This window comes from Salarias fasciatus, chromosome 23 (genome assembly GCF_902148845.1).
Source record: "Salarias fasciatus chromosome 23, fSalaFa1.1, whole genome shotgun sequence".
In the NCBI taxonomy this organism is placed as follows: Eukaryota; Metazoa; Chordata; class Actinopteri; order Blenniiformes; family Blenniidae; genus Salarias; species Salarias fasciatus.
Genome location: NC_043766.1, coordinates 6,089,724 through 6,117,089, shown reverse-complemented (window position 1 = coordinate 6,117,089; position 27,366 = coordinate 6,089,724). Strand labels below are relative to the sequence as shown.

General features: G+C 40.1%; 3 protein-coding genes across 5 annotated transcripts in view; 1 reads left to right on the top strand and 2 right to left on the bottom strand.

Annotated features, from left to right (window-relative positions):
- Window positions 1-14,829, top strand: part of clocka (clock circadian regulator a) — a 32,308-nt gene extending 17,479 nt beyond the window's left edge. The window contains exons 3-23 of one of the 3 annotated variants that reach the window (XM_030083729.1): window positions 948-1,169; window positions 1,254-1,345; window positions 1,523-1,579; window positions 2,133-2,281; window positions 2,373-2,464; window positions 3,078-3,167; window positions 3,278-3,398; window positions 3,537-3,650; window positions 3,737-3,855; window positions 4,145-4,227; window positions 5,461-5,567; window positions 5,651-5,798; window positions 5,887-5,962; window positions 6,174-6,315; window positions 6,427-6,527; window positions 6,675-6,851; window positions 7,150-7,308; window positions 7,442-7,651; window positions 7,786-7,973; window positions 8,131-8,419; window positions 9,887-14,829. In XM_030083729.1, the coding sequence (XP_029939589.1) occupies window positions 1,326-1,345; window positions 1,523-1,579; window positions 2,133-2,281; window positions 2,373-2,464; window positions 3,078-3,167; window positions 3,278-3,398; window positions 3,537-3,650; window positions 3,737-3,855; window positions 4,145-4,227; window positions 5,461-5,567; window positions 5,651-5,798; window positions 5,887-5,962; window positions 6,174-6,315; window positions 6,427-6,527; window positions 6,675-6,851; window positions 7,150-7,308; window positions 7,442-7,651; window positions 7,786-7,973; window positions 8,131-8,419; window positions 9,887-10,120 (2,676 nt within the window). In that variant the 5' untranslated portion in view covers window positions 948-1,169; window positions 1,254-1,325 and the 3' untranslated portion in view covers window positions 10,121-14,829. Of the gene's footprint in view, window positions 1-947; window positions 1,170-1,253; window positions 1,346-1,522; window positions 1,580-2,124; window positions 2,282-2,372; window positions 2,465-3,077; window positions 3,168-3,277; window positions 3,399-3,536; window positions 3,651-3,736; window positions 3,856-4,144; window positions 4,228-5,460; window positions 5,568-5,650; window positions 5,799-5,886; window positions 5,963-6,170; window positions 6,316-6,426; window positions 6,528-6,671; window positions 6,852-7,149; window positions 7,309-7,441; window positions 7,652-7,785; window positions 7,974-8,130; window positions 8,420-9,886 lie in introns of those variants that run through there. The other 2 variants (XM_030083728.1, XM_030083727.1) reach the window with 2 other exon arrangements.
- Window positions 14,830-14,982: 153 nt separating this feature from the next.
- On the bottom strand, window positions 14,983-20,823 carry tmem165 (transmembrane protein 165). The gene is made up of 6 exons (XM_030083738.1): window positions 20,560-20,823; window positions 20,009-20,234; window positions 19,736-19,911; window positions 17,897-18,079; window positions 17,582-17,687; window positions 14,983-16,507 (listed from the first exon to the last, which is right to left on the bottom strand). The coding sequence occupies exons 1-6, from the start codon at window positions 20,701-20,703 to the stop codon at window positions 16,431-16,433; spliced, it is 912 nt and encodes a 303-aa protein (XP_029939598.1). The 5' UTR covers window positions 20,704-20,823; the 3' UTR covers window positions 14,983-16,430.
- A 376-nt stretch (window positions 20,824-21,199) lies between these two features.
- srd5a3 (steroid 5 alpha-reductase 3) lies at window positions 21,200-25,346 on the bottom strand. The gene is made up of 5 exons (XM_030083100.1): window positions 25,116-25,346; window positions 24,488-24,639; window positions 23,571-23,756; window positions 23,353-23,478; window positions 21,200-22,882 (listed from the first exon to the last, which is right to left on the bottom strand). The coding sequence occupies exons 1-5, from the start codon at window positions 25,331-25,333 to the stop codon at window positions 22,623-22,625; spliced, it is 942 nt and encodes a 313-aa protein (XP_029938960.1). The 5' UTR covers window positions 25,334-25,346; the 3' UTR covers window positions 21,200-22,622.
- Window positions 25,347-27,366: the final 2,020 nt, after the last annotated feature.

The following is a 27,366-nucleotide window of genomic DNA, read 5'->3' as shown; positions in this document are numbered from 1 at the left end:
ATGTCACCACCAGCGGTGTAAAGCTGACAATAGTTTGTACAACTGTATGACTAACAACTTTCTATAACTTACAAGTTCACTGATATGCTCAAAATGTGAATTTAAAACAAAAATCTTTTAGTGTGACTGATGTCACGTTGTGTTTCTACTCCAATGTGCAGCGTGTTTTGTACTGGACAGGTTGGTTTAAAGGTGACATGACGGATGTCGGACTGACTCTCCTGCTGGAGTCTGCTGTTCATATTTTGTGTTGAGATATCAAGCAGGATTAATTTACTGGAACCAGTCAATAACCATAACTATCTTAATGTGCTTTTATTTTTATTTATAGATTTTGTTTTAAATCTCTGTATGCTGCATCAGGTGTGTTTGAGTTATGATTCCTGCAATTTTGTCACTACCTACTTCTGAAGCTCTTTTGGTGACACACATCAGGATTCAACTCAGTTTCAAAACACGTGATCTCTGTCAAAAACAATCACTGCACACTGAGGGATTGACAAATGTGACTATTTAAATACACATTTTCCCAACATCATACCAACAACATGGGCTTCAAAATTGCATGATATTTTATGCAAACACGATCCTCATTTCACATAGACATAAAATTTTACTACAGTATGTGCTGTAAGTATTGGCAATTGTTGAATAAAAGCATTGATTAATCTCTTGGACACACTTGTCTCAAAGCGCTGAATGTGCATTTACCACCACACTACATTACAACCACACTTTCAGATCTTGTGATGCAAGAATTCATTATTTTCAGCCCTGATTGATAATTATGTTGAAGATAGCAGTCTGGATAACATTAGGTAGAGAATTTGTTTTATTTTTAAACATCTCTCCTGGTGTCTTGTCACATTTGATATGAGAGAAAATTGGCTATTCTACAAATTGAGACAATTGTCTGTTTTGACCGTGCCTCTCTCAATCTCTCATAGACGCAGATGTTGCTGCCATGTACCACATTGGCACCCGAAGTAAACTAGAAAACCTGTTCCATGAAGATCTAATAGCGACTGTCGGCTTCACAAATCAAGAAGCTTTCAGTGACTCTCCTCCACGACTGACGGACTTCCACCTCTGCAACAGTGTGTCTGTTCCACCTTTATCTAGCAGCTCCATCCTTATCCTCTCTCTACAAGGGCTGTACTGTCAGTAAGGTCAGATTTTGCTCTGCATTTGTCTCGGTGTTTATTGTTTTAACGATGAGTCTGATGTCACTTAATGAACTGTCTTTGTTTTAGGTTGATTTACAAATGTCTACCTCACGATTAAAAGAGCCCTCTCCAACACTGCGACCTTGAACAGGACACAAAATGACCTCGAGCATTGACCGGTTAGTTAAACAGCTGGTTTTTTTTTTTTTTGGTTTTTTTTTGGGTTTTTTTTAATGTCAAACCTTCAGGAAACATGCATTCAGCATTAGGAAAATTGGAACTTGTGGTCAAATTAGTTTTTTTGCAGGGAAAAAAAACCCTGAGGTGCTTCAGCTGTTGGTTTGTTTGCTCTGCAGGGATGACACCAGTATCTTTGATGGGTTAATGGAAGAAGAGAAGGACAAAGCTAAACGGTATGGTTTGTTTTTACATCATTCTTTCATTGAAATTCTCTTAAGAAAAAGTCCTGTATGTGTACGATTTTAATTGTTATGAAATTTCACTTCACATATATTTTTGGATTACAAGAGCTTCGCTGAGCAAGGACAGAAGGTACAGACCTCACCATGCCGTAGATTTTTTTTCCATGTTGAAAATTTGGGAATGGAGCTAATTCAACTAGACATAGCCAAAAATAGCACAAAAATATGTGAGGTTGGGGACTTTTACTGTCTGGATTTTGTGCATGGATGGTTTTCTGGGTACTCTGGTTTCTTCTCACAGTCCAGAAACATGCAGTTGAGTTTCTTTTTTTTTCCTTTTTTCCTTAGTCACTCTAAATTACGCACAGGTGTGACTGTGATGAGTTTTGGGATCGTCTGTCTCTCTGTTTGCACTGTGATGTATTGTTGACCTGATCAGTGGGGATTTGATTCAGGGCCATGTTACCCTAAGCTGTGTAAAGCACAATAGAGGATGAATGGATAAATGGACATTTAATCCCCCCTTCTGAATTTATATCCACAGTGTGTCTCGTAACAAGTCTGAGAAGAAACGCAGAGACCAGTTCAATGTCCTCATTAAGGAGCTGGGCACCATGCTACCGGGCAACACCCGGAAGATGGATAAATCAACTATCTTGCAGAAAAGTATCGACTTTCTGCACAAACACAAAGGTAAAAGAGAGAAAAAAACTTGTGGCAGGCACAAGTTACACATTAAGATTTCAGCACTTCTGAGTTGGATGTTTTGTGTCTCCTTTGTTAGAAATTGCTGCACAATCAGAGTCGACCGAGATCAGACAAGACTGGAAACCTCCTTTTCTTAGTAATGAAGAATTCACACAGCTGATGTTAGAGGTGAGGCAGTTCATATATACATATATATATATATATATATTTTTCTGCCGTTGTGTGCAGCTAGCGAGCAGCTGGAGCTGCTGGAGGCTGGAGCTGTGTGAGAGAAGGGGAGAAGCTCCACAGCTGCTAGTCGAGGACAGAAACTACAGAGTGACCGAAACGAGTCTCCAAACACAACGCTAGTCGTTTTTCACAACATAAAGTCTCCAGGGATCAGCAAAGCCTCCGAATCAACTCAGAACAGCAGAATGAAAAACTTCAGAAGCGCTTTGGTGCATTTTTTTTACTTCAAGATCGCTGATTTGCTCATTTCGCTGTCAATCAAGCTTCACACAGATCATCCAATCACCATGCAGAAGCTCAGCGTCCAGGCCAGCCCAATTTTCCATAGACCCCCAGAGACGCTGAGCGTCCGTGGGCGGGACCAGCCCAGTATTTTATCCAATGAGCGTCCAGTTTCACTGCAGCAGAACAACCCACTCTAGCTTCCGCATGGACGCTCAGCGTCCGGCTGTTTAAAGCGCCTGCCGCTGCGAGGAGTTTTTTTTTTTTTTAATTTGCCTTTCATTTTAAATCAGTGCCAAAACTGATCTATAAAATTTGTGTCTGTCAGGCGTTAGATGGATTTTTTCTCGCCATAATGACTGACGGGAATATAATCTATGTCTCTGAGAGTGTCACCTCTCTTTTAGAGCACTTACCTGTGAGTATAAATACTTCATCCTGAACTTCAGGAACAATGAAACAGCATGCTGTTGTATTACTCATTTGCCCCCACGTATCAGCTCAGATATTTGGTGTGTTTCGTTTCAGTCTGATCTTGTGGATCAGAACCTGTTGAACTTTCTGCCCAATGGGGAACATTCAGATGTGTACAAAGCTCTTTCCTCTCATGTTATGGAGGGAGAGACACAGACACCGGAATATCTGAAAAGTAAGTGCAACTCTGAAGATTAATCTTGAGAATTTGTGTTTCATTATTAGATAAGTCTAGTGTTTTATTTTTTTCATTCATTTCAAAGCCTTGTTTTGTTTTGTTTTTTTCATCTTATTCCTTTTCTCTTTTTGTCAGCAAAAAACCAGCTAGAGTTCTGTTGCCACATGCTCAGAGGGACGATTGACCACAAAGAGACCCCAGTGTATGAATATGTTAAATTCATCGGAAATTTCAAGTCCTTGAATAATGGTGGGCTACACTACACAAATTAAGTTTGCGGTGCCGATTAAGTGTGTAAATGTGTAGCTGAACTTTGATCTCAATTTTTTTAACAGTGCCTAACTGTACCCGAAACGGTTTTGATGGAGTGATCCAGCGATCGCTTCACTCAGCCTTTGAAGAAAAAGTGTGTCTCATAGCAACTGTGAGGTTAGCCAAGCCACAGTTCATCAAGGTAAGAAACACGAACCTTTCTTATGCTTCTACATTTTTGTGGTTCACACATTTATCTGTAAGCTTCAGGGCCAAAAAAAAAAAGTTTTAATCAAGACAGACTCGACTGTGATAACTACTTGTCTGAGGCTCATTTTGTCATGCGTGTTTTACCCCACCACCATCACCCTTAATTCCTCTACATTAAAATTTTGTTGTAACCGGGTCTGTGTTTCTCCCTCCAGACAGAAATATCACAGATTTGTTATGTGTAGCTGATAACTTCTGCTGTTCCTCCTTTGCCTCTACAGGAGATGTGCACTGTTGAAGAGCCTAATGAGGAATTCACCTCCAGACATAGTTTAGAGTGGAAATTTCTCTTCTTGGACCACAGGTACGGTTTGCTGCAAGATGATGCTACATAAAAACAGGCTTTAATGGCTATGCGCAGATGTATTTTACTTGTGTCCCCAAGGGATGCTTATGCCTAACCTATTGAGCTCAGTTGAAATTCTTTTGAACTTTGGTGGGAAACTTCTTTAAAAAAAATAGAACAGATATGTTGGTAGACGTCCAGAGCGACTGTGGTCAGTCAGTTTGTGATTTGAATCTCCTGGTGTGTATGAGTAGTGTCTCGCCAATGCCAGCATTTGGCTGAGTATTTTTATTCCATTAAATGAGAAATAGGTTATGCGTGTGTCATTCGAAGTGTCTCTAAAATAGTCAGTTAAATATGGTGACTACACAAGCATACTTCCAGCAAGACCTTTTCAGAAATACTTTCTCTTCTTGAGCTCAACTCATTAGCTGTAACTCAAGAAAATATAATTAAGCCTGCAAAAGTACAGCATAGTCTCCCTTGCCTATCAGTCCCACCTATATTCCCATCTGGATTTATATTGAGCAGATGATGTAAAACTACATCATCAAAACTGTCCAGTCAGACAGTGACCTATATTTGTAACAAACACACTTTACATTAACAAGAAAGCAGTAATGTCCCTTTATGATATGCGGTGTAACTGGGGTGAAATTAATAAGACATTAAACATGAAGTGAACTTGCTGTGGGGATTTACTAGATTGGCTATTGTGTAAATTTTGCTTTCACGGTTTCCTACACTGACTGTCTTCAGTTATAGATTAGATTATTATATTGGTTAACAGTAAAGTCAAAATAGCAACTCAAATCTTGGTTTGCTTGAGTTTGAAACACTTACTTTCAATTTCATCTGAGAGTTTTGGCTTAAAACTCTCAAAAAGTCTATTTTTGTTTGTCAAAACTGCAGAAAACTAAGAAATTAATGTCGTAATTTCTAAGGACTTTTCACACTTCATTAGTAACGATCATTGCAATTACATTAACTAGAATAATTCTTATAATAATTACGTATGTAGTAATATGAAATATGTTGAGAGTACAATTAAATCAGGGACTCAATAATTTCAGTAACTGTTGAAAAAGCAAACCTTTAATGGATGTCTTTAGTGACCATAAAAGTTGACGGAGTGCTGTCACTTCTAACACCAGTGTACATACAAACTTATTTTTAATGCAAAAGTTTTTGGAGAATGACTTTTATTAATTCATCTTAACAACAATTCTCTGTTTTATTTTTTTTTTCCAGAGCCCCACCCATCATAGGTTACCTTCCATTTGAGGTCTTGGGTACATCAGGGTATGACTACTATCATGTAGATGATCTGGAAACATTGGCCAAGTGCCATGAACACTGTGAGTACACACGTTTGGCCATCAATAAAGTATGCCTATTTGTTGTAATTGTAAAAGTCAAACTTGTGTTTGCTTTAATGCAGTAATGCAATATGGCAAGGGTAAGTCCTGCTACTACAGATTCCTCACCAAAGGACAGCAGTGGATTTGGCTTCAGACTCACTACTACATCACGTATCACCAGTGGAACTCCAGACCAGAGTTTATCGTCTGTACACACACAGTTGTAAGGTACTCGAAAGATTTACTCTTCATTGCTTGTATGCTTGCATATAAGAAGACGCAGGTATAGCAAGTGTTTTGTGTGTTTTTTCTAAAGTTATGCTGAAGTGAGGGCAGAACAGCGTCGAGAGCTGGGAATTGAAGAAGCAACTCCTGAAATCACAACTGACAAGGTGACAAGTCTTTGTTGCAGTTTAGTATTTTGAAGTTGTACTTAAAATGTTATTTTTTGTCCTTTTGAATTTATTAATGACAAACACAAATGATGTAAAGGAAAAACACCCAATCAAAAAAGAAGACAAAATAACAGTGTTGTCAGGGTTATTAATTTTTTAATGAAGTGGTGGAAAAGCACTGACCTGTGACCATACTTTGTACCAGCAGTCCCAGGACTCAGGTTCTGAGTCTCAGCTCAACACCTCAAGCCTGACGGAGGCTTTAGAGCGCTTCAACCACAGCCGGACTCCGTCGGCCTCGTCGCGCAGCTCACGCAAATCCTCGCACACTGCCATATCAGACCCAGCCTGTAAGCACTCAGCTGTTCTGTAACGCCCAACACAACATCTGCTCCTCTGGCAATATTTTGAATTTTGAATTTGTTTTTTGTTTGGCTGAGGAGTGTTTGTGTTTTTATCAGCATCACAGATGAATCTTCAGGGAGATCGGAGTACACCGGGTCGACAGTCGGTCTCTGCCGTGGAGATGACGTCACAGCGAAGATCCTCTATCAGCAGTCAGGTCAGTGAAAGTATAACAACAGCATCTGGACTACAATGTCTCACAATAAATGTCCTGGGTTATGAGCAGTTTTCTTAGGATTTAAAGGCTTTGTCCTGTTTTCTTTTTCATTTTTTTCATTTTTTCTTTTGGTGTCTTTATCAGCAGTCTATGAGCTCCCAAAATACAGGGCAGAGCATGACGCCATCTATGGTTTCACAACAGCAGCAACAACAACAACAGCAGCAGCAGCAGCAGCAGCAGCAGCAACAGCAGCAACAACAGCAGCAGCAGCAACAACAACAGCTGCAGCAGCCTCCACAGCAAGTGCAGACCAGTGGACAGGTGAGATACTTTCTTGAGTTTTTGAAAGGGTATTCCTTATTTTAGCTATTACCAGATAGCTAAATTTATTTTAAAGTCAAATGGAACTGATTCTGGCCATGGGGCATTATTTGAGGATTCTATCTGAACTGGAAATTGCAAAAGAATGGATGTGAATTCATGACAAATTTCCAGTGCACAATGGCCAATATACTGTCTTAGTCTTTAGGTAATGAAGAAAACACAACAGTCTTTTAGGATAAGTTGCAGCCAGATGTATACATGAAAATATTGATGGTCACAGTATCTTTTTCCTCAGGCAATGGTGCAGTTTTCCAACCAGTTAGATGCCATGCAGCACCTGAAAGAGCAGCTTGAGCAGAGGACAAGGCTGATCGAGGCAAACATTCAGCGGCAACAGGATGAGCTGCGGCAGATCCAGGATGAGCTGCAGAGAGTGCAGGGACAGAATCTGCAGGTGGGACCACAGGAACAGTATCTGACTTACTGAAGTTCATATAAAGCTTTTGTTTCTATTGCCCTTTTTCAAATTAATTTCTTGGACATGTTGGGCTTTTTATTAGAGTTGAAACCTGTAATGTGTATTTCAGATGTTCCTGCAGAAAGGAGCTGCAGGACTGAATATCAGCTCTGTCCAGCTGTCCCAGGGGAACGCTGTGCAGCAGGCCGGGACGCTCAGCATGCAGGGCCAGGTAGTCTCTGCAGGGACTCTACAGAACAGCATACAGCAACAGCATGCTGTTCAGCCCCAAACACAGCAGCAAACGCTCCTACGGGACCAAAGCACAGCACTCTCACAGGTTTAACCTACTAAACCCATTTCTTTTTGGCTTTGTTACACTTTTTTTTTTTTTATCTGATATGTTTGTTTCTATATATTAACTTGTAACTCTTATCACTGATTTTTTTTTTTTAATTCTTATATGCATTGCAGACTCAGCGGTCATCTCTCGCGCTGCAGCCGCAACAAAATCCTCTACCTGCATCTCTTTATAACACGATGATGGTCCCTCAGCAAAGCCCTGCAAATGTGGTTCAGATTTCAACAAGCCTGTCCCAGAGTACTGGACCCAACACTCCTGCGGTGGCAACATTTGCACAGGATCGCACAGCTCAGATTAGGTTTGAAATCTCATTCCTTTCATACTATGCAAAAAAAATTGTTATCAAGTAGCAGTGTCTGGGTTTTACTGTCACTCTTTCAGCTGTTTTAATTTGGTGTCATACAAGTGTCTCTGGGACGCAAGTAAACTCACTTGACCTGTTCCGTTTCTCACAGGTTTCCTGCAGGTCCTCAGCTTCTCACCAAGCTGGTGACGGGTCAGATGACATGTGGAGCTGTCATGGTTCCCACAACCATGTTCATGGGTCAAGTCGTGACTGCTTTTGCTCCGCAGCAAGGCCAGACGCAGACCATCAGCATTTCCCAACAGCCGCCCCCACCACAGCAGCAGCAGCAGCCCCAGCAGCAGCCCCAGCAGGAGCAGCATGTGCAGCAGCAGTCGCAGGTCTCAGCTATGCAGTCAGGGCAGACACAGCTCACTCAGCAGCAGCCACAGTTTCTGCAGGTAACACTGACCACACACACACACACACACACACACTCACACACACACACACACACACACATACACACACACACACAACTGCTACATACATTGTCTCACAGCAGTTAATCACATTTTGGTTTTGTTGAAGTCTACATGTGGAGGATATACTGATTTGGCCTTTTTAAATGATCCATTTTAAGTTCTCTGTCTAGTCTTTACAAACAAAAATGTAATTTCATATGTAATCCTTACATTTTTTTTTCCTCATGCGACTGAATCTGGGTTTCTTTTTAACAATGCCATGCGAAAGAATGTATTTGGTATTTGATAAAGATTCATCTTATTGTAGCACACAACAAAAAATGACAATAAATTTCCTTGAAGACACTTTATATGACTCACATCAATCTGAGCAGATTAACAAACTTTAAAGCAACAGCAGAATCTTGTCTGTTGTACTGTTTTTATTGGCAGTAAACTGCTCCAAAAATCACCAGTGATCAAAAAGTTTGTTAAAGATGTGAAAAAAATCAAATAAAAAAGGACACTGAGGATGTCACATTAGTCCTATGTTGTTGAGACATGATGTCCAACGAGGAATAGGTGACTCTACTTAGTTTGGCTGCTTTTGTGATTTTCAGTCGAAATCCTGAGAAACAAGTAGACGTTGGAAATGTGAAGACTATTGGAATCTGATTTACTTTCAAAGCTAATATTTGGAACTGTCTTTGTGAAATCTAACTTTTCTGCCACTTTATTACTGTAAATTGCAACATTAGCAGCCTTGAAGTCAACAGCAGTCAGTCACTTTAAACACGCTATACACAGTGTTTTCCTTTTATAATGCATCACTTAAAAACAGTTAAAATAATACTTAATTTACATAACTTTGTAACTTTAAACAGGTAATTGTTACTCTGGATAACAGTTTGTTTTAACTTGATGTTTTTACACCCATGTTGTGTTACTCCAGTCGCATTTTGTTCTTGTTACTTCTCTATGAGCTCTTATTTTACTTGTCCAGTGGCAAAATGTGTTCTGATTTACCATTTATAGTTACACATCTGTTCAGTGTGGGTAGCCGCTATTACAGCAACATACAATAATTCTTCCATGAGTATCACTGGGTGTGTTATGTTGTATATTAACAGCAGGGTCTGTGCATGTACACCTTTGAAAATCAATGCACAAAATAAAGTCACTTTGATGTGAATTATTGTGGAGACATTGTGTTTAATCAGGGTTTGGGTCACAGCGCTAATATTTATAGCACAGAAGTGGATTTCATATGAGGGTAATTGCAGGAAAGGGGTCGGGTTTCATATCATCTTTTACAGATGCAGGCGTTTACAGATTTGTAAAATTGGACTTTACTGGCCAAGGTTCACAGTCAAACAGATATTGTCAAATCTTGAATTGTCTGTTCATTTTTTAATCCAATAATCCTTTTTTTTTGTTTTGTTTTGTTTTGTTTTTTTTGTTAAGGCTTCTCGGCTTCTTCATGGAAACCAGTCCACCCAGCTCATCCTGCAGGCAGCGTTCCCTTTGCAGCAGCAGGGCGCTTTCAGTGCTTCAGCCCAGCAGCAGCAGTTACAGCAACAGCATCCACAACAACAACAGAAGCAGTTACAACAGCAGAAACAGCAACTGCAGCAACAGCAGCTGCCCCCTCACAGGGCAGACAGTATTTCTGAGCGATCTGCTGCACAGCCGCAGTAGCTGGTACAAACCAGTGGGACGTGGAGTTGACCAAAGGAGTGTGACCGGAGTCTAAAGAGGAATCAAGCTGCTCTGTGTGCAGCGCTGAGACCGTGCCTCAGAGACTGTGACCTGAGTGGAAGGAAAAGCTGAGGCTTCCCCTTGCTCACGTAAATCTTTCGCTGGTTGCACTTTCACTTCTGAGAGCAGAGAGCATCTCAGAGCCCGGGTCTGGGCTGGCTGTGACTCTGGCAGGAGGCTTTTGGCTCTTCATTGAAACCGTTCCTCTGGGTAGACGGAGCCACAATCCAGCTGCAGACTCTCCCCTCACTTCTCCCTGTGTGTGTGTGTGTGTGTGTGTGTGTGTGTGTGTGTGTGTGTGTGTGTGTGTGTGTGTGTGTGTGTGTGTGTGTGTGTGTGTGTGTGTGTGTGTGTGTGTGTGTGTGTGTGTGTGTGTGTGAGAGTGTGAGTGCTTTAGTTATCCTCAAAGGATTAACTCATGCAGCGCTCTCCATTCTGAACATTGACGATGTGATCTTCACTTTGAGGACATCTTGCAGAACAGCCCGAGGATTGTTTGCTTCAGATGTTTTCTCCTATTCTTGTTTTTCATGTAAAAATGATAATGGGTCAGAAAATATTTTTAAAGAATGTGGTGTAGATTCAACTTTATCTGTACAGAATATCTCATGTAATATATATTGTAAATATATTGAAAAAGAAAGAACTAATATTTTATATGATGCATGAAATGAAAATGCATAGTCTGTTATTTACAGCTTTGAAAATGTTTTTTTTCCTTGTACTCAAAGGAAAAAAGGAGTTAAAATACTCAGTGGCTGATACTTTCACAGACCTTCTCCCAGAGGACATGTTTGTGTTTGTGTGTCTGTTGCAGACAACGCTGATGCTGTTTGTTGTGTCACAGTTTGTTTAATCCTTGACCCCTATTTTCACACGATTTCATAAAATTGTCAAAACAATACAAGAAATATTTTTTAAGCTTTGTAAGTCGTGCTGAAAATCACTGAAGACTCTGCAGTCAAAGGGAGTCAGATATTTTGAATGGGTTAGAAGTACAGAAGTTAAGCTGAGTGTCTCCAAAAATAAGCTTTCCAGAATCACTTGTCATATCTTTATGTTTCCATTTTTGGCACTTATGTTGGGATCCCTCCCATTTCACTGCCATCTGTAAAGCCCGTATGTTACCTGAAGGTGTTTGTCAACATACGCTAATTCTTTCTAATGTTATGTCATGATATGATAAGAGGTCGCACAAAAGGGAAAGGAAATGATGTGTGCTCATGGAGATCAAATCAAACTTTTCCTCCCTGGCATGCTGATCCCCCGTTGTTTTGAGAAACGTCTCTTTGTTGACATCGTCTTGCCTGCAGCTTCATTAGTAACCGCTCATCGACCGTGTGTGGTGTCCCTTCATCAGCCTTTTCTGAGCTCTCTGTGTCGACAGTGAGAGAGAAACCAGCAGTGTCTTAATGTCTGCATCGTTGGTCTTAACAGTGACTCAGTAGACCATGGAACTTTTGAGTTTGTCCTGTCAGAATATGTTTACTGTCACCGCTTTATTTTTTGAGAAAGCCGCTGACTCTAATTTATGTTTTTTTCACCACATCTCCAATCACGAGCACTTAAACCTGCATCTGGTGAATGTTTGGCGTCCTAATTCTGATTTTTCCTTTGTTAGATCCATAGAAGCATCAGCCCTACACCCATCAGTGCGAAACCTGCTAAATGTTGCACTTTGTACGAGGTCTGACAGGTTGTAGAAATTCAGTGTACCCATCATTCATGTTCTTGTGGTTCATTGTTCAGCAGTTGTACCTGGAAACCGTCATAAAATTGAGCTTTGTACCCTCCAAAGAAGTGTTTTCAGTATTTAGAACACGCCCGTCTTGCTGCTTGATGACTGACGAGACCATGATTTAACCTCACACAGAAGCCCCCGTGGAGCCCATCAGGCCCACCTGTTCATGAACACTTTGGCTGAGCAGACTCGCCTGACAGCCTCCACACCATCTGATATAAATCACAGCCAGATGGTATTGAGCTCGACAGCTCAGCCTCATCTTCATCTGTGTGCCATGACGTTGCGAGCTTTGCACATGACCTAAATGTAATTCCAAATGTCAGCTGATGCACGTACATGCCCAGCATGTCGTGTTGTTTGGAGACAAAAGACAAAAACCTTGTTTTAACATCCAAGTCGTGGCACATTTCGTTTTGGTTTTTTACAGTTGCGAGATCCTGATGATAAAGGAAACTGAATTCACCAGCATGAATTTCACATCATGTAATCTATGTTTTAATGCAAACCCTTACAATACTGCTCCCTTAGAACCGAAAACTGGTAAGTTTTCTTGCTTGAGGCTTGATTGTTGGTTTGGTAGATCTAAAACACTGCAAGAAATCAGAAACCTTTTAGCTTTGCTACAGGAGAACTGTGAGAAGGAGCCATACCTGTCAGCACCAGGTGTTTGCACTCAATATTCTCTTCTAGGCAAACATTAAATTTTAACGTCGACCGATTTAAGGTGCCTAGGCCCCAGATTACATTCCTTGCTGTTGGTGTTTTGTTTGTAGCTCTGTTGTCTGGGCGGTGGCCCTTGTTATGAAGTTTCAGTTCTCCAAAACCCTCACAGACACAGCTTAGAAGCTGAAGTGGAGCTGTACATGCATCTGACAGCATGCAGTCACACCCCTTTTGGATCTCACCATTAAGATATTTTGTTCCTACTTCCTCTCACTTTTACCTCCAAGCTTGATTTCAAGGATAAATTCTTAATGGACCAATCCTTTTTCACACACATTTTATATGTTACATTTTCCACCAAACAGGATAAAGTGAAGAACTGTTGGTCCAGTGTTTAAGAAAATGCACTTTTATGATTAAATACAATTTCGATTTAACTGTTTAATCACTTTTGTTATTCGTCACCATTAAAACAAACAAAAATAGAACCCTTACAATATGTTTCAAACCACCTCCGACATCTATAGACATACCTCACATAGAATGTCTCTCTACTTTTCTAGCGTCAGATATGGCACTGCCACACATATCAATATTTACCTAAAATAACATACGACTCCTGTCCTTAGCAACTCTTGCAGAGTGGAGCTGGTCCTGTGTTGTGTAACATAAAGATGCAATGTACCTTTGAGAATGTAACAGACGTTGCCAACATGAGTGTTTCGCATGAGGAAGCGTACAGCTGTGGGAGACTTTGCACAATGTATGAAAGGAACTTTATTTTTATATTGCTGTAACTGTCATATATAAAAAAAAAAGTATATAGATATGCTTTTAAATAAACCAAGCACTTGCAGATTGAGGTTTGATCTACATGTGAAGGATCTAAACTAACTGTGACACACAAAGACTGATGACTATTTTTGCCCTAAAGAGCAGGTTATTTTTAAGTTTGAGAGCTGATATACGATGTTTAAAGTTCTGTTCCACTTTGACTCAGAGTCAGTGTTCAGTTTTTCTGCAAGTTCATCTTTTTTTTCCTTCATGTTGGAAATTGTGAGAAGGGGAAAAAAAAAGAAAAAAGTGAGCAGTCTTGTCACAAAAGTTTGGTCATGACAAGAAAAATGTTCCATCACCCACAGAGAGGAGAGCTCCGCGAGGTGAGGGCCAGACTAAAGGACACAGCGCATCATGTTAAATGTCGTGTAGTTCTGATGTGCACATTTGAAACTCTGAATGTCTGTGTTTTCCCTCTTTCAGCTTCTCTGTGCCGCTTTTGGTTTGGCTCATGAAATTCACTGTCGCAGCACACTCGACTTTGAAAAGTTTGACCGAAGAGGTCAGAGCGCTGGCATCACTGACTTAGGTTGGACTCCACTGGCAAGATGTTTTATCACCTGATGAGTTAAAAAAAAAAAAAGACAAAAAAAACCTGCCATTTGTGTCTCATTCTGAAGTTGTAAGTCTTGATTTTTCCACAGACAAGTCATTTTAAGATAATTGCTACAAGATATATCACATCACTGCAGGCCCACCTTCCTTCTCAAAAAATAGTAAATGCATAAATGTATGGGTTTGCACACATTACCTACCATAATTATGAATTCCAGTACCTGTAAATCCATTAAAGAAGAGAGCAAAACATACTTATCCCTGATCAAATACTAAATTCAGCTCCAACAGAATATATCGAGAATAAATACTTTATTTATATTTTACATGTCCTATTTTCCAAATTTAGTATTTTGATCAGGGTTAAGTGTGAAGATCAAAGTATTCTGTCAATCAGTAACTCATTGCTTCAAAATATTTAACCCGTTTTAAAAGTTATTACTATTAAGTGCCAAAACTATTTGTAATTGAGACTTAATGCTATCATGAAGCACAAGAGGAGCCTTATTTGGCAGCCTCCTTGTCCACTGCTGCCACCTGCTGTTCACTTTAGGTCAAAGTCCCACTTCTTTCTTTGGTGCCCTTGACAGTGGAGCCTGTGGGAAATGAACAGTGAGGGTCCAGCTGGGCAGAACATCCATGTGCTCCCAAATACCCTCTGCTACTTTATAGCACAGCTCTTTCACCTCAAAGTTTAACTTCTATTAAATTCAGTAGTGAGCACACCTCTGTGTTTCTACATTTAACTCTCTAATCGATGTTCTGCACTTTAATCCGACTTAGTATGAAAACACTATTTGTGCCTACAAGTGAACTGCCTGACATTTGTTTCTTGAGCCAAACATTTTCACATAAGTTACAACAGAAATCAATCTTTTCAGGGCAAATGTGTCACATCATTTGCTCCCCTTAACTTCAAAAATAAAACTCTCATGAAATGTGCCCACTTTCTGTCATTTACTCTCAAGCCATGTGACAAATCAGCTCAAACAGAAGGATTATCTGGTTAGAAATCAGACGCCACATAAAATGTTTTTATTGAGCTTTTCAGAGTTACAGGCAACCAACCCACAGAACAAACATAAGTATTTCACAGCTGGAAGCAGTCTGTCAAATATTGACAATGCAACTTTCGCCTGTTTTGCTTACAAAAATATTCCGTTCCATGTTGAGAGAGACCTCTCCCGCCCTTTGTGCCTACAGTACTTAAACCTCAGAGGAAAGACAGAGAAGCTAAATAAATAGAAACATTTTAAATAAACAGTGAGGCCTGAATTAGGTTGCAGCGTTGTCATGTCACAGCAGCAGCACAGCTTGACGGAGTGATTTCCACTTCTAGTGCCGTGACTCTGTACCTGATGTTTACATTCGGTCACAGTTAGTTGGGGCTTCAGGTCCATGTGGTGGCAGCTGACATTTTCCACAAACACATTCATCATGAGGAGATAAGTAGGTACCCTGATCAGTGTCACTATATATGATTATCGTTTGGAAAAGGTGCACACGAGCTCAAAGTGAAGGTCATTTCGTGTGTCTGGGATTCTTCTGAAAAGTAAACCGCTACTATATGAAATATTTGGATAACATTTTTTTTTCAGCTCAAGTCTAAATAAAAACTTAGATCAGATTACCAAAACAAATTATATGTTGGTGGTTCTGCTTTCAAGTGCTTTTCCTTCAGGTAGGAAAAGCCCATTTTATCATAGGATTTTGCTCCAGTACAGCTCGGAGGCAGGTGGAAGCAGGAGAGTGACCCCGGTGTGAATAGGGTTTAACCCCAGGTCTTCTATTTTAAGAAACAAGCAAAAATAACATAAACATTTAAAAACTGCAAAAAAGGCATCTTCAATGGACTTCAATGGACTAACTTAGAAGGTAGAGTATGAGGAAAGTGCTGCATGTCCGTTTCTGAATCACCGTAACTTGAAGAGAGACAATCTGAGGGCAGCGATCAGTAACAATCCAGTCATCTTTGTCTCACACGATTAGTGAGGAGACCACAGCTCCTCCTCAAGGGTGAGAATCTCACATCCGCTCCCAGCATGCATCTGTTCCCCCAGCCCCTGGAGCTCAGCATCCCTTTCTCACCGATGAGTTTTCTTCAGTTGCTCTGGATGAGAAGCTTTCTGCTGAACTTTTCAGGATGAAGATCAAACACAGGCTGCTTTCTGTCAACAACTGCAACTCCCCACCAGACTCTGGTGTGGGTCACAGGTTCAGCCTCCCCGGAGATGCTATTCACTGCTAAACCCTCAGACAAACCGCTCTGGAACACGGACAGCAGAGGAACCGAGGCTTTCCAGAAAAAGTGGGCAGGACTTCCACTCAGCATTGAGCCAGTCACATGTTTCAGTTGGAGACATACTGAATGAAAACTAGAGTCTCTCTACAGCAACTTCACCAAATTTTGTACACGTATTTACAGAGTAAACCTGAAAGTCTTGCGTCCATTTAGAATCCAGCTTCTGGCTTGATGAACAGGGCGGACAAGGCAAAGGCCAGAAAAACAATCCCTCCGATGATTGTAACTATGGAGAAAATGAGAGGGGGAAAAAAAATTATTTTAAGAGACCACATTAAAAAATAACTAGGATGTGAAGATTTTTCAGAAGAAAACTACGTCTAATACACAACTATGAACACTGAATAATATCAGGCTTCCTTACAAGAGGAATTTACAATTTGATTGAGGTTAGCACAACAATATATCAATTTTTGATCAAAAAGATATTTCTATATTGAGAAATGTTTTCTGTTACGTCATTGCTACACGTTAATTAAGCACAAGTTGTTCCTCTTCAAAATTAAACCAAAATAAGGTTTGGATTGGTTTTTCTCCCTGGAAATGAAATAATAGACCATCGCATACTGTAAACATAAAGTGCAAACCTCGGTACGATTTTTACTATGACATCAAAATAAAGTGCTCTGCTGGCTAGAAAAGTGAATTGCTGTGTTTCCCCAATCAAACACAGAAAACAAACCACTGATTTTCATACTGAATAATTATGTACAATTCAGCAACTATTTATAATAACAGATCAACACATCGAAAACAGGTTTAGAACCACCAAACAGCTCCATGTCCGACATTTCGTCAGTCTTCATACAGAGGAGTGAAAATGTCAGCTGCAGGAATAAGCAGGTGCTTTGGGATAAGCAGGTGGGGGCTTGACTGCTTTTACATGAACTCTTCAAAACCACAACAAAAAATTTTTTACATTTTCATTATTTGCTGTTTTAGAGGGCAAATGGTCACTGAGAGGGTCTTATTGTTTGTTAAATACAGCAATTAAGACAATGTATTGACACCACAATCTATTGAAATAGTCTTTTTGTTGTGTGCAGATGCAAAACACCAGCCCTCTTGCGCCCCCCAGTGGTTGACTGACTGCTTTCCCGAATGCAGCAAATCAAGAAATTCTGTTCTCACTTAAGCACTTCTGTTGTGACTGAATGTTTTTTTTCATCATGTAGTTTGAGGCTGACAGTAATCTTGAAGGATTTCTTTGTTGCTTTTTTAAAATTTTTAGTTGGAAAAGCACATGCGCTTTTTCCCATAAATACAACAGAAGGAAAATAGTAATTCAAATCTATCTCACCTGTTCTGACAGATATTTTCTGGGCAATCATCCTCCCTCCTATCACAGCCAGTCCTGTACATAAACAGTGTCCAATTGTACCGCCCACTGCAACTCCAAAAGGATCCTGCATCAGAACACAAAGAAAAAAAACAGTTTACGTATTTCAAGAAGTGCATGCCACATCAATTTTCACCTAACTCATCCAGTTCAAGTGCATTGTTACTGCTTACATTCCCGCTGACAACAACTTGAACATGAATTGATATCGTTGTGGCCGGGAAGCGTGCCCTACACAGTATTAACAGATACAGATGGAATATGAAATGAACAAACCTCCCGGGCAGCGAGTATAATGGTGGTCAGCTGTGAGCGGTCCCCCCACTCTGCAAAGAAGGTGAGGGTGAAGGCTTGCATGAAGATGGGTGAGATGAAGCTGTGCCACTTTCTCTGAGGCAGCGTAGTTCCCGATCCGGCCTCCACATCTGGAGCCCCATTCACCAGTTTGGACCGCTGGAGCTGCACAACACACAAAGAAAGACTACAAGTTAGCATTTAAGCTAAATAAATAAGAATATTACTACAACTGTTCCTGTCTGTAATCAGTTTCTGTTCAGTTTGTGAAATGAAGACATTGACTTTCATAAGAAGGCTGAAGCAATTTTGTTTGCTAAGTCAACCTGAACAACTGTTGTCCAAATGAGAGCAGTTAGAAAGCTGATCTGGTGCAGGCTGGGACAGTCTGGATGCAATCTTGAATGACGACCAGACAGAATGCGGTGGAGTTCTGTATCCTTGCAGTTTATCAGGACTGATGTGCACAACACTGATAATCTTGTGACAAATTTATATTTACGTACTCCATATTCATCCAACACCCACTGTGTTGCATTCATCATCACTCAAAGTACTGCTGTGAAAGTCTGAAAGTTGTGTCACAGAACACACTTCACAGCAGCTGTCATGGAATTTTATTGATGTATTGATCTTGCATTTCATGTCAGTGTGACCGCACATGAGTATAGGTTTGCTCTTTATTTTTTTAATCCCAACAGGAGAAAAGAAGAACACAGAGCAAAAACCTCAACACACAAACATACCTGGCACATTAAGCTTGCATTTACTCACACTATGTTTAAAGTTGTAGAGAGCCAAATAGGCCTGAAAGAGTTGCTCTTTTTTCTCTGTACTATTCCAATTGCCAACAGACAAAAACCAAGTAAATCAACATCCTGTTGGACAGCCGTTAAGATGTTTTATGGTGAACCAAAACTTTAATAGTCTCTATAAAAATGGTGCAATTAAATGCAATGTACTTTCAGTGAGATAATTGTGCTGATCTTTTAAGCAGCTCAGAACTCACCAACTGCACAATGAGAATAAAATATCTATAATGACAGAACACCATTTACTGGGCAAACAACGATGGAAACAACCTGCTTCCTGTCACCTGACACTAACACCACAGCAGTAAAACTGTCGTTTTACCACTTTAAGTCCTTTCTTTCTTGGAAATTTCAGTTCATGAGCCGCAGAATAACCTGACTAAAGTGTTTTGAATATGTGACCGTTTTTACCAATGATCATTTTATCATAATCCAGTATCGAGATCATTTCATTGTACAGTTCTGTCATATAATGCATTTGATCTGTTTGATGCTGCATTCAGACCTGAATACATAAAACACAAAATACTGAACAAACAGTCTCTGTCTGCTTGATATACACCCACAATGAGGTGGAGGTTATCAAAGAGATCAATTACACTCACCAAAACATAAGCAAAGATCAGTGCAGACTCACAGTTTGAGAGAAAATAATTTTCAACATGCCGTCCTTAGGTTTGCATTTGTCACAAATTTTGGAAACAGATAAGTTCCCACAAAGCACCCTGGATGATAAAAGCATTGCTAGTCCTTTGACTTAATCAGCTCTGCATAATCAACAGCAATCACCATCATTAAGAGTAGATAAAAAAAAAAAATCACTATTTACATTCAGATGCACACACTTGTCTGCAAAAGTCACTGTTTTGACAACTTTACATCGACTTCAAATAGCACCTAGGAGAGACTTCTTTAGTTAAGTTACATGCTATGATTAGACGTTAGGCCAGATCACTTGTTATGCAATGACTGTCAATACAGTTGTGGATGTGAGCAGGAGATGACTGACCTCCTCGTCCTTCTTCTTGATCTCTGCTTGCACCTCCTCCAGCTCCTCCTGTCCTTCATCTGGGCTCATCTTCAGGCCCTCCCTCAGCATGCGCACCCCAAAGATAGCAAACAGGGCCGTGGACACATAGTATGTGTAGATCCTGGGGATGATAGTGGTGGCATAGCCAAACAGCACTGGGGACAGGAGGAAACACAACACTCAGAATCACTTCATCGATGATGAAAACTAAGTTTGCATCACAGGAAAGTGCACAAATCCAGTTCCACGAACCCGAAAGACAAGTCATAACTCCCAAAGCGAGCATCGCTCCTGCCAGCACCGTCAGGCGATTGTATCGCATGGCCATGATGGCTGCGAAGAAAAACGTCTTATCTCCCAACTCAGACACGATGATGACAGAGATGGAGGCCACGAAGGCATGGATGAAGCCCAGGTTGTCTTTGGTTGAGCCATCTTCAGCCACGACGGGGCCTACAGGATGCGGGCTCGATGCTTTCTGTTGAAAGAGTCAGTCCGGTTAGCTTCGCTACTTCATAACAGTCAATAAAAACTGTGGCTCAAGATACACCGATAATACGAGAGACGCAGCTGGACGCAGCATCATGTGAGCGTCTCGTTTCCATAGCGGAAAAATTAATGTTTATGTGACTGACACCGTGCAGGGACCATAAAGTAACTTTCTGCTAATGCTACATCCGGAACAGGACCCCAGTTAGCATTAGCAGGCCAGCACGGATCCGTTTCGAAACACCGGCATTAAACAACTTTCCAAAATGTGAACTAAACCCACAAAGAGGGGACATCGAGGTAGAAGCGTTTACCTCTGGCAATGGCTGCTTCTCGACGGGTTTCTGCTCCTCTTGGATCGCCGCGACTCCGACCGACAACAACAACACGGTGGCGGCGAGCGAAAACAACAAGCTCCTGACAGCCCCGCCGTCTCCTCTGCCCGACAGAAGAGGCATTATTAGTGCGGAGAAAACGGACCGAAAGAGGAGCTGCGGATACTTTTAATCCCCGTCGGTCAGTTCATATCAGAGTAGATGGAGCCGGCTAACTTCATGTTAGCTTCCTTCAATGTGGGATTCTCGATGAAACACGTCACTGACACTCTCTAGAGGGCGGGACTCCGCAGCTATACACATATCTGATTGGCCACATCAAGGGGAGACGTGTCGTACGTGCTGACGAAACAAAAAAAGCTGCTCGCTGATTGGACCATCCGGCTGTCAACTATAACTACTATAGTTACTCATTTCAGTCACCTTTAGTTTATAATTCTGAGATACCTGTACTTGTTCTATACGACTTTACATTTTTGATAAGAATAAAATGTGTACTTTTTTTCAACTCAAACAATTCTTTCAAACTAATGAATTTACGCATTTTCTCAGTTTGCCAATAGGACACAAAAACTTTAATAACCCCAAAGAAATAATCTTTTAAAGCTCCGCACAGAATATACAGAAAAGAAGGTTAAATATCAAATAAGACAGGATAAAAAAAAGTAATTTAAAATATTAATATGTACAAGCTATACAGTGGTTATTGTAAGCAAAACCAGTGATTACATTGAAAGAAAAACAAAAATACTATTTACAAAAACATGTGATGGAGTCTTGTGTCAACAGTAAGGAAGAAGCTGTTGTGGCTCTCTGGAGTGCATTTGTTTATTTCTGATGCTGCTAATGCTGTTGACCAGGACATCATGGCAAGTACAGCATTCAAGTAACGTCATTATATTTTAGTTGCAGTGAATAATAATATGAACAGAAATGGCACAATTATACTGATTGGTTCCTTTAAAATTAGGGAAATGTGCTTTGACAAGACATTCATTTTTCAAATAATTTCTTCATTTACCCCCCCTGCCTCCAAAAAAAAATTATTTCTGTATGAAGTAAGTTGACGCAAACTATAGCTACAGTGAGCTATCTTCTTTACTAATTTATGCTGTGCAGGGTAGAAGGGCACTGGAGCCAGTCCCAGATAACTATGGGTGAGCAGGGTGAACTCAGCAGTCCATCACAGGGCAGACACAAGAGATAGTCACCTCTCATCAGTTCTCCTCTCATACATGTTTTTGGGTTATGGGAGGAAACTGGAGTGCAGAGAGAGCATAGAAAATATACACAGAAAGGCCTGATTCTTGATACCTATGCATTAATGAACATGGAGCCAATGGAGGTGCTGGAGTACTGGGGTGATGTGGAGGGTGGAGGGGATTCGAGTGATGATCTGGGCAGCTGAGCTTTGGATGAGTTGCAGTTTATAGAGGGATTTTTGAGGAGGGCCATAGAAAAAGTAGTTGCAATAGTCCAGGTGTGAGGTGACAAGGGTATGCATCAGGATGGTGATGCTGTTGGCTTTGAGAAGGGGCTGAGGAAGTGGATGTGTCACAGATGGAAGAAGCCTGAGCATGTGATGTTACTGAACTGGAGCTGAAAAGTTAAGATGCTGTCAAAGATGACACCCACACTCTTAACCTGGGGGTTTCATTACTTTTAAATTCCCCATTTAGGCTGATTGTTTATATAACATCATCTTTTTTATTTTATTTTTTTATTTATTTATTTTTTTTATGTAAAAATGAGAAAACATCAGGACCGGAAAAGCCTTCTTGCTGTGACATGGTGTTCCTCGCGGATTCTTCAAACGAGCAGCTTGCAACAAACTTAAAGATATTTCTATATCAAAGCTCACAAACACACCAGAACTCCCAGTGTTATTCTTCCAGTGACTAAACACCTCGGCTCCATCTGACTTAGAAACCCATGACGGTGTGATTTTTAATCCATTTTCATTTCCACAGAGGAACATACATTTTCAAGAACTTTCCAGTTCACTTTAAACAACACAAAAAGAGAAACAACATGTTGAGGATTTACAGCAAAAAAGGTATAAATGCTCTTCTATGCTTTGGATATGAATCATATTTGCTGACGTAGTGTTCGTGACAAAGCTGTCCCGCCAATGCCTGGTTGAAGAACACATAAAGGACAGCAAGCCACAATGTAAAAGAAAGTCCTCCACTGATCAAACTCAGTGATATGTAGATCAACAGCTCAGCAAAGTAATGTGGACAAGAAACCCATTCGAACCAACCACCCTTTGGCACTTTGTGATCCAGTGTTTCTACAGATCCTGCAAGACACAACAAATGAAAACACACTGCATTAAACTACAAACTCAAGAGAAATTATCACCCAACATCTGGCAGCTTTCATCAAACATAGATGGTGTTTTTGCCAATTTAAGTTCACTTTTTGCTGGATTTTTCTCTCTAAAAGTGTCTAATGACTGTCCCTTACCTGGCTGTAAATAAATAATGGTGAATTCAACTGAATAGTTTTAGTTTTCACTTGCGTCATTTTTATTGATTATTGAGAACAAAAAAAAAATCTCTTTTCCATTGAATTTCTATTAATTAGTTCTGATAAACTCTTTTTTCTTGACTTCAAAGCTAACTATTTTCAGATGAAAATGATAACACATTTGCTGTTTGAGAATTGTTCAGAAGGTAGGAGTCCCTAAAAGTTACACATGACATATAAAGGATTTCAGAGAAATGTTAACCAGTAATTAGTGATTTGAGATAAATCAAAGATAAATACCTGACTGCCCAGTGCGAAGTCTGGCCAGCAGAGCAATTGACTGATGCTGCAGCTTTGAGGCCCACAGAAAAAGAACCAATCCTGCCAAGTGAAGAAAGTTCAGATCGGCGAGCTGGGTTTCCCTCCCTGGAAAGAAGAGCAGTGACATCAGCAACCACAAAGCGAAACACAGGGACTGCCAAATGCACAGAGGCATAGTTAATATCAGTCATCCTAACCTTGTCCTGCAGGGTCTGAGCAAAGCACCGTCAGCCCCAGGACAATGTAGTAACCCAAACCAAACAGATACTGCACTAAATGCATGGCTCCATCTGAGAAAACACTGACGAAGAGGCACTCCAGCAGTCTTCTGAGGGAGTGGATGCAGAGTAGTAGCTGCACCAGGACCGTGGACAGCTGTGGGACTGCAGGAAAAACAAACGTCAGATAACCAACTTGAATATTACAAATTGCACACATGCACCTCGGGGCCTGTTTCATAAAATCCAATAACTGAAGTATTCCATATTACTTTGAGCTCTGATAGGAAAACAGATGACCTGCTACCACTAGATAAAACTTTTGTTTCTAATCACACATATCTGTTGTATTACCCCGCTTGTAAGAGCTTCTGTTAAAAACAGAAAAGGAAGAACTTAAATGTATGATTTCCCCGTGATATAACTACACTTGGACATCAAATAATGGTTATCATGAGACTGTCAGCCTTACAAAATACTGTTTAGAACAGTTTTCAAAAGCAGTTTCCCAGTGACCTGCTTCAAAGTGAACCCAAAACTATAACTTCAGACAAATGTGCTCTTTGTGAAATGCAAGAAAAAGTGGTGCAAACACTGTTTAGTCATTCAGATTTCAATTTTTTTTTTTTTGCTGCTATATTTGCGACATTGTGAAAATGTGTTATGCCTTTTGAAAGTTCAGTAGCACATGCAACATTAATGTGGTGAACAAATAGCTATTCCTTCACAGTGATACTGTGAAATCATAGAATATATTAATCTACTATTATTTCCCCGTGTTCAGTCAGTTTGATGAACTCTGATCACTTCCTTTGACAGCTGAAAAGGTTAGTCTCAATGACGTTGTAAAATATGCTCTGTGAAACAGGTCCCAGAACAAAATCTGGGTGTTTTACCTTGACCATGGGAGCTGGACGCAGCTGTCATCCTGTCTAATATAGCAGTGAGCCATGATGGATAAGAATGATTATCAAATCTGGCGTTAAGGGTCAGGGCCAGAAGAAAACCATTCCAGCAGACAGAGATGGCGTAAAAGTGCCAGAACCATCTGAAAGGAGAGGAAAGACACCCAGATCACTTAATTTCATTCATTTACTTAACTTTATTAGGGGCATGAACGCAATGTAATGTGATTCAGGACAAGTCTTGCATAAAATATGTGATACAGTCATTGGCAACATATATTATGTCAATAGACTATTTTGTGTGATCATATCATCCCTTTATGAATTTAATTGTTGCAAAACATCTTTAAAAAAAAGCCTAAACGTGCACACACAGTAGAATATAAGCGCATCTTGTAAAAGTAAAAGTTATTCCGATGGCGACAAGCAAAAATAAACAATATATTATTCAAGATTCATAGTAAAACTGTAGCACATGACCACATCCGATGGTACTAATATAACCATGAAATAAGTAGCGTCACGTACACATTATCTACACAGTTTTCATAATACTGAAGTGTCCAAACACGAGCTGAAATGTACTGATGTGTTCACAATGTTTCCAGTTTCCAGTCACCTTTTCGGAACGTCAAACACTCGCAGCCACTTCTCCCGTTTGAGGCTCTGCTTGGTTTTTCCGTAGCGAATCAAATCCTGAAACAGCATATAAACGCTAAATTTTTCATATCTCTTTGGTTGCAGTGCGGAGATTTTGTGAGCGCAAAAAGCTGCAAAGAAGCAGAAAGCAAGAAACCCCCACAGGATATCTATAAATCCAACAGAGCTCCAGAACATTTTCCAGCCGGACTTACCCGGTGGGAACACTACCGTGTACATCTCGGAAAGGAGCCCGACGGAGATTTCCGGTTCTCATAACGTTCCGGATATTTTAATATTATTGGTATTGTTTTAGTAAACAAATTAATTCCAGACATGTAAAAACAAAAATACAAAGATATTTATAGTTCTACTAAATTCAGATCAACGTGTACATTGTGATGATAGAAATATAATAAATAGCATTAGGCATAATACTAAGGTATTTGTAATATGATGGGGGTTTTATTTGTGGTTTGTCAATTTTTGGCATTAAAGTTATAGTTTATATCACATTCAACTGAGGAGTTTCAGATTTCGGAATAATAATGGAAATAGTAGGTGGCACTCCTTGGGGAGAGCAGCAGAATGATTTGATAAACCTGGGGTCAATACAAATTGCTCCAATGACGGGAACATATTGATTTGTAGTGCTTGATATCGAGTAATCATGTTATCAGATAACAAAATATAAGAAGAAAAACATGACCCAAAGAGTCTATTGAGCAAATTAGAAACAAACGAAAAAGTGATCACAAAATGCATCAGTCTATTGTGCTGTATAAAACACATGGGCATATTTCTTCATAATTCAGCTGTGCAGGAATGATGTGGGGCAGCTTCTTTTTGACTGTTGTGACTTTTTGGTCTGCTTTTTTTCTTTTTTAAATCTTCATAAAGACATAATCTTCAAAGCAGGAAGTCGTTCTCTTCTTCTCTCCATATCACAAAAAGAAATGCAAGATAGGTAAAATGCTTTAAAAATTACAACCTAAAAGACAAATGTCCAAATGGACTTAGCCACAGTGGCATCAAGTACACGTTGAACAATAAAAATGATGTATAATTTGATGTCAAAGATGCACAAAGTCATCAGAATCAAAGATAGATTTCCAAAATGAGAGACAGGGAGAGGGTTTGGAGCAATCATTCATTTCCTATTAGAAGTTACATTACTTCTTTTTTTTTTTTTTTCATTTCGTAATTAATTGGAAAGAAGTATTAAAGCTTTACCGGGCCCAAACAGCGAGTCAGGCCAGGTTCTCACAGCAGCATCACATCTGATTTTGAGTACTGAAGACATTAAAATGATCTCATAGTCTTTTCACCCATGATCAGGACTTGTTGCTCACGACTTCACAAGTCAACAGAGTGTCACCTAGTCTGAACAAAGGCGTAGTGTGTCAAAGGAAAATATAAGTGTGTTTGTATGAGGCAGTTGGTGAAGCCTTTGAGGCATGAGATTCCAGGATGCCCTTTAGAGGAGTGCAGTATCCTGTCTGAGGAAGTGTCGACTGTTTCCTGACTCCTTCCCTTTTCTGTACTCAAGCTCCTCCTCATTTTTACTGTGCCAAGAGTTGAGCTCAAAAACTGCAAGTCTCCTTGGTCCCATCCTGCATAGATTACCTGTAACTCTTGAGAAATGGTGTCATTGCCATATTAACTACAACACTATCACAAAATATGTAGAATTTTGAGAAAAGATACTCTTGACCCAACAATCTCCACTGTTTCTTTCATTTAACTCTGACGTATATGTTAAGCTTGTGTAGATCCTCACTTGCACTGTAGCCTGAGAAGTTGTTGTGAAATTGTAAATGAGACACCTTGTAAGTATTTGAGGGAACACACTTACATTTTGTAACAGAAAAAAAAGGCAAATACTGTCTGTATCACCCGATGGTAATCAAACAAACAAATAAACAGATTCAGAAAGCATTATTTGTCCCCAAGGGACAATTAAAAAGGCACATCGAGCAGGCAGTGCCACAATGGCAAATATTTAAGAATAGGGATAAATATATATACAAATAATGTAAACAAACAAACAAACAAATAAACAAACAAACACCTACTGGTGATCAATTCCTCGATAAATGATGCACGGTGCCACAGTGGCTAGTGCTCTTGCCTCACAGCAAGAACGTCCTGGGTTCAATTACAAGCTGGAGCTCAGCGCCTTTCTGTGTGGCGTTCTCCCCGTGTGTGCCTGGATTCCTCTGGGTACTCCG

Excerpts from the sequence above, each read along its gene's own strand:
- srd5a3 (XM_030083100.1), bottom strand. The coding sequence starts at position 25,333 with ATGTTCTGGAGCTCTGTTGGATTTATAGATATCCTGTGGGGGTTTCTT. Across the intron at positions 23,757-24,487 it reads GTCCAGCTCCCATGGTCAAG|TCCCACAGCTGTCCACGGTC; the intron begins GTAAAACACCCA and ends TTTTTCCTGCAG. Across the intron at positions 22,883-23,352 it reads ACTTCGCACTGGGCAGTCAG|GATCTGTAGAAACACTGGAT; the intron begins GTATTTATCTTT and ends TGTGTCTTGCAG.
- tmem165 (XM_030083738.1), bottom strand. The coding sequence starts at position 20,703 with ATGCCTCTTCTGTCGGGCAGAGGAGACGGCGGGGCTGTCAGGAGCTTG. Across the intron at positions 20,235-20,559 it reads AGAAGCAGCCATTGCCAGAG|AAAGCATCGAGCCCGCATCC; the intron begins GTAAACGCTTCT and ends CTCTTTCAACAG. Across the intron at positions 19,912-20,008 it reads AGTTATGACTTGTCTTTCGG|TGCTGTTTGGCTATGCCACC; the intron begins GTTCGTGGAACT and ends TCCTGTCCCCAG.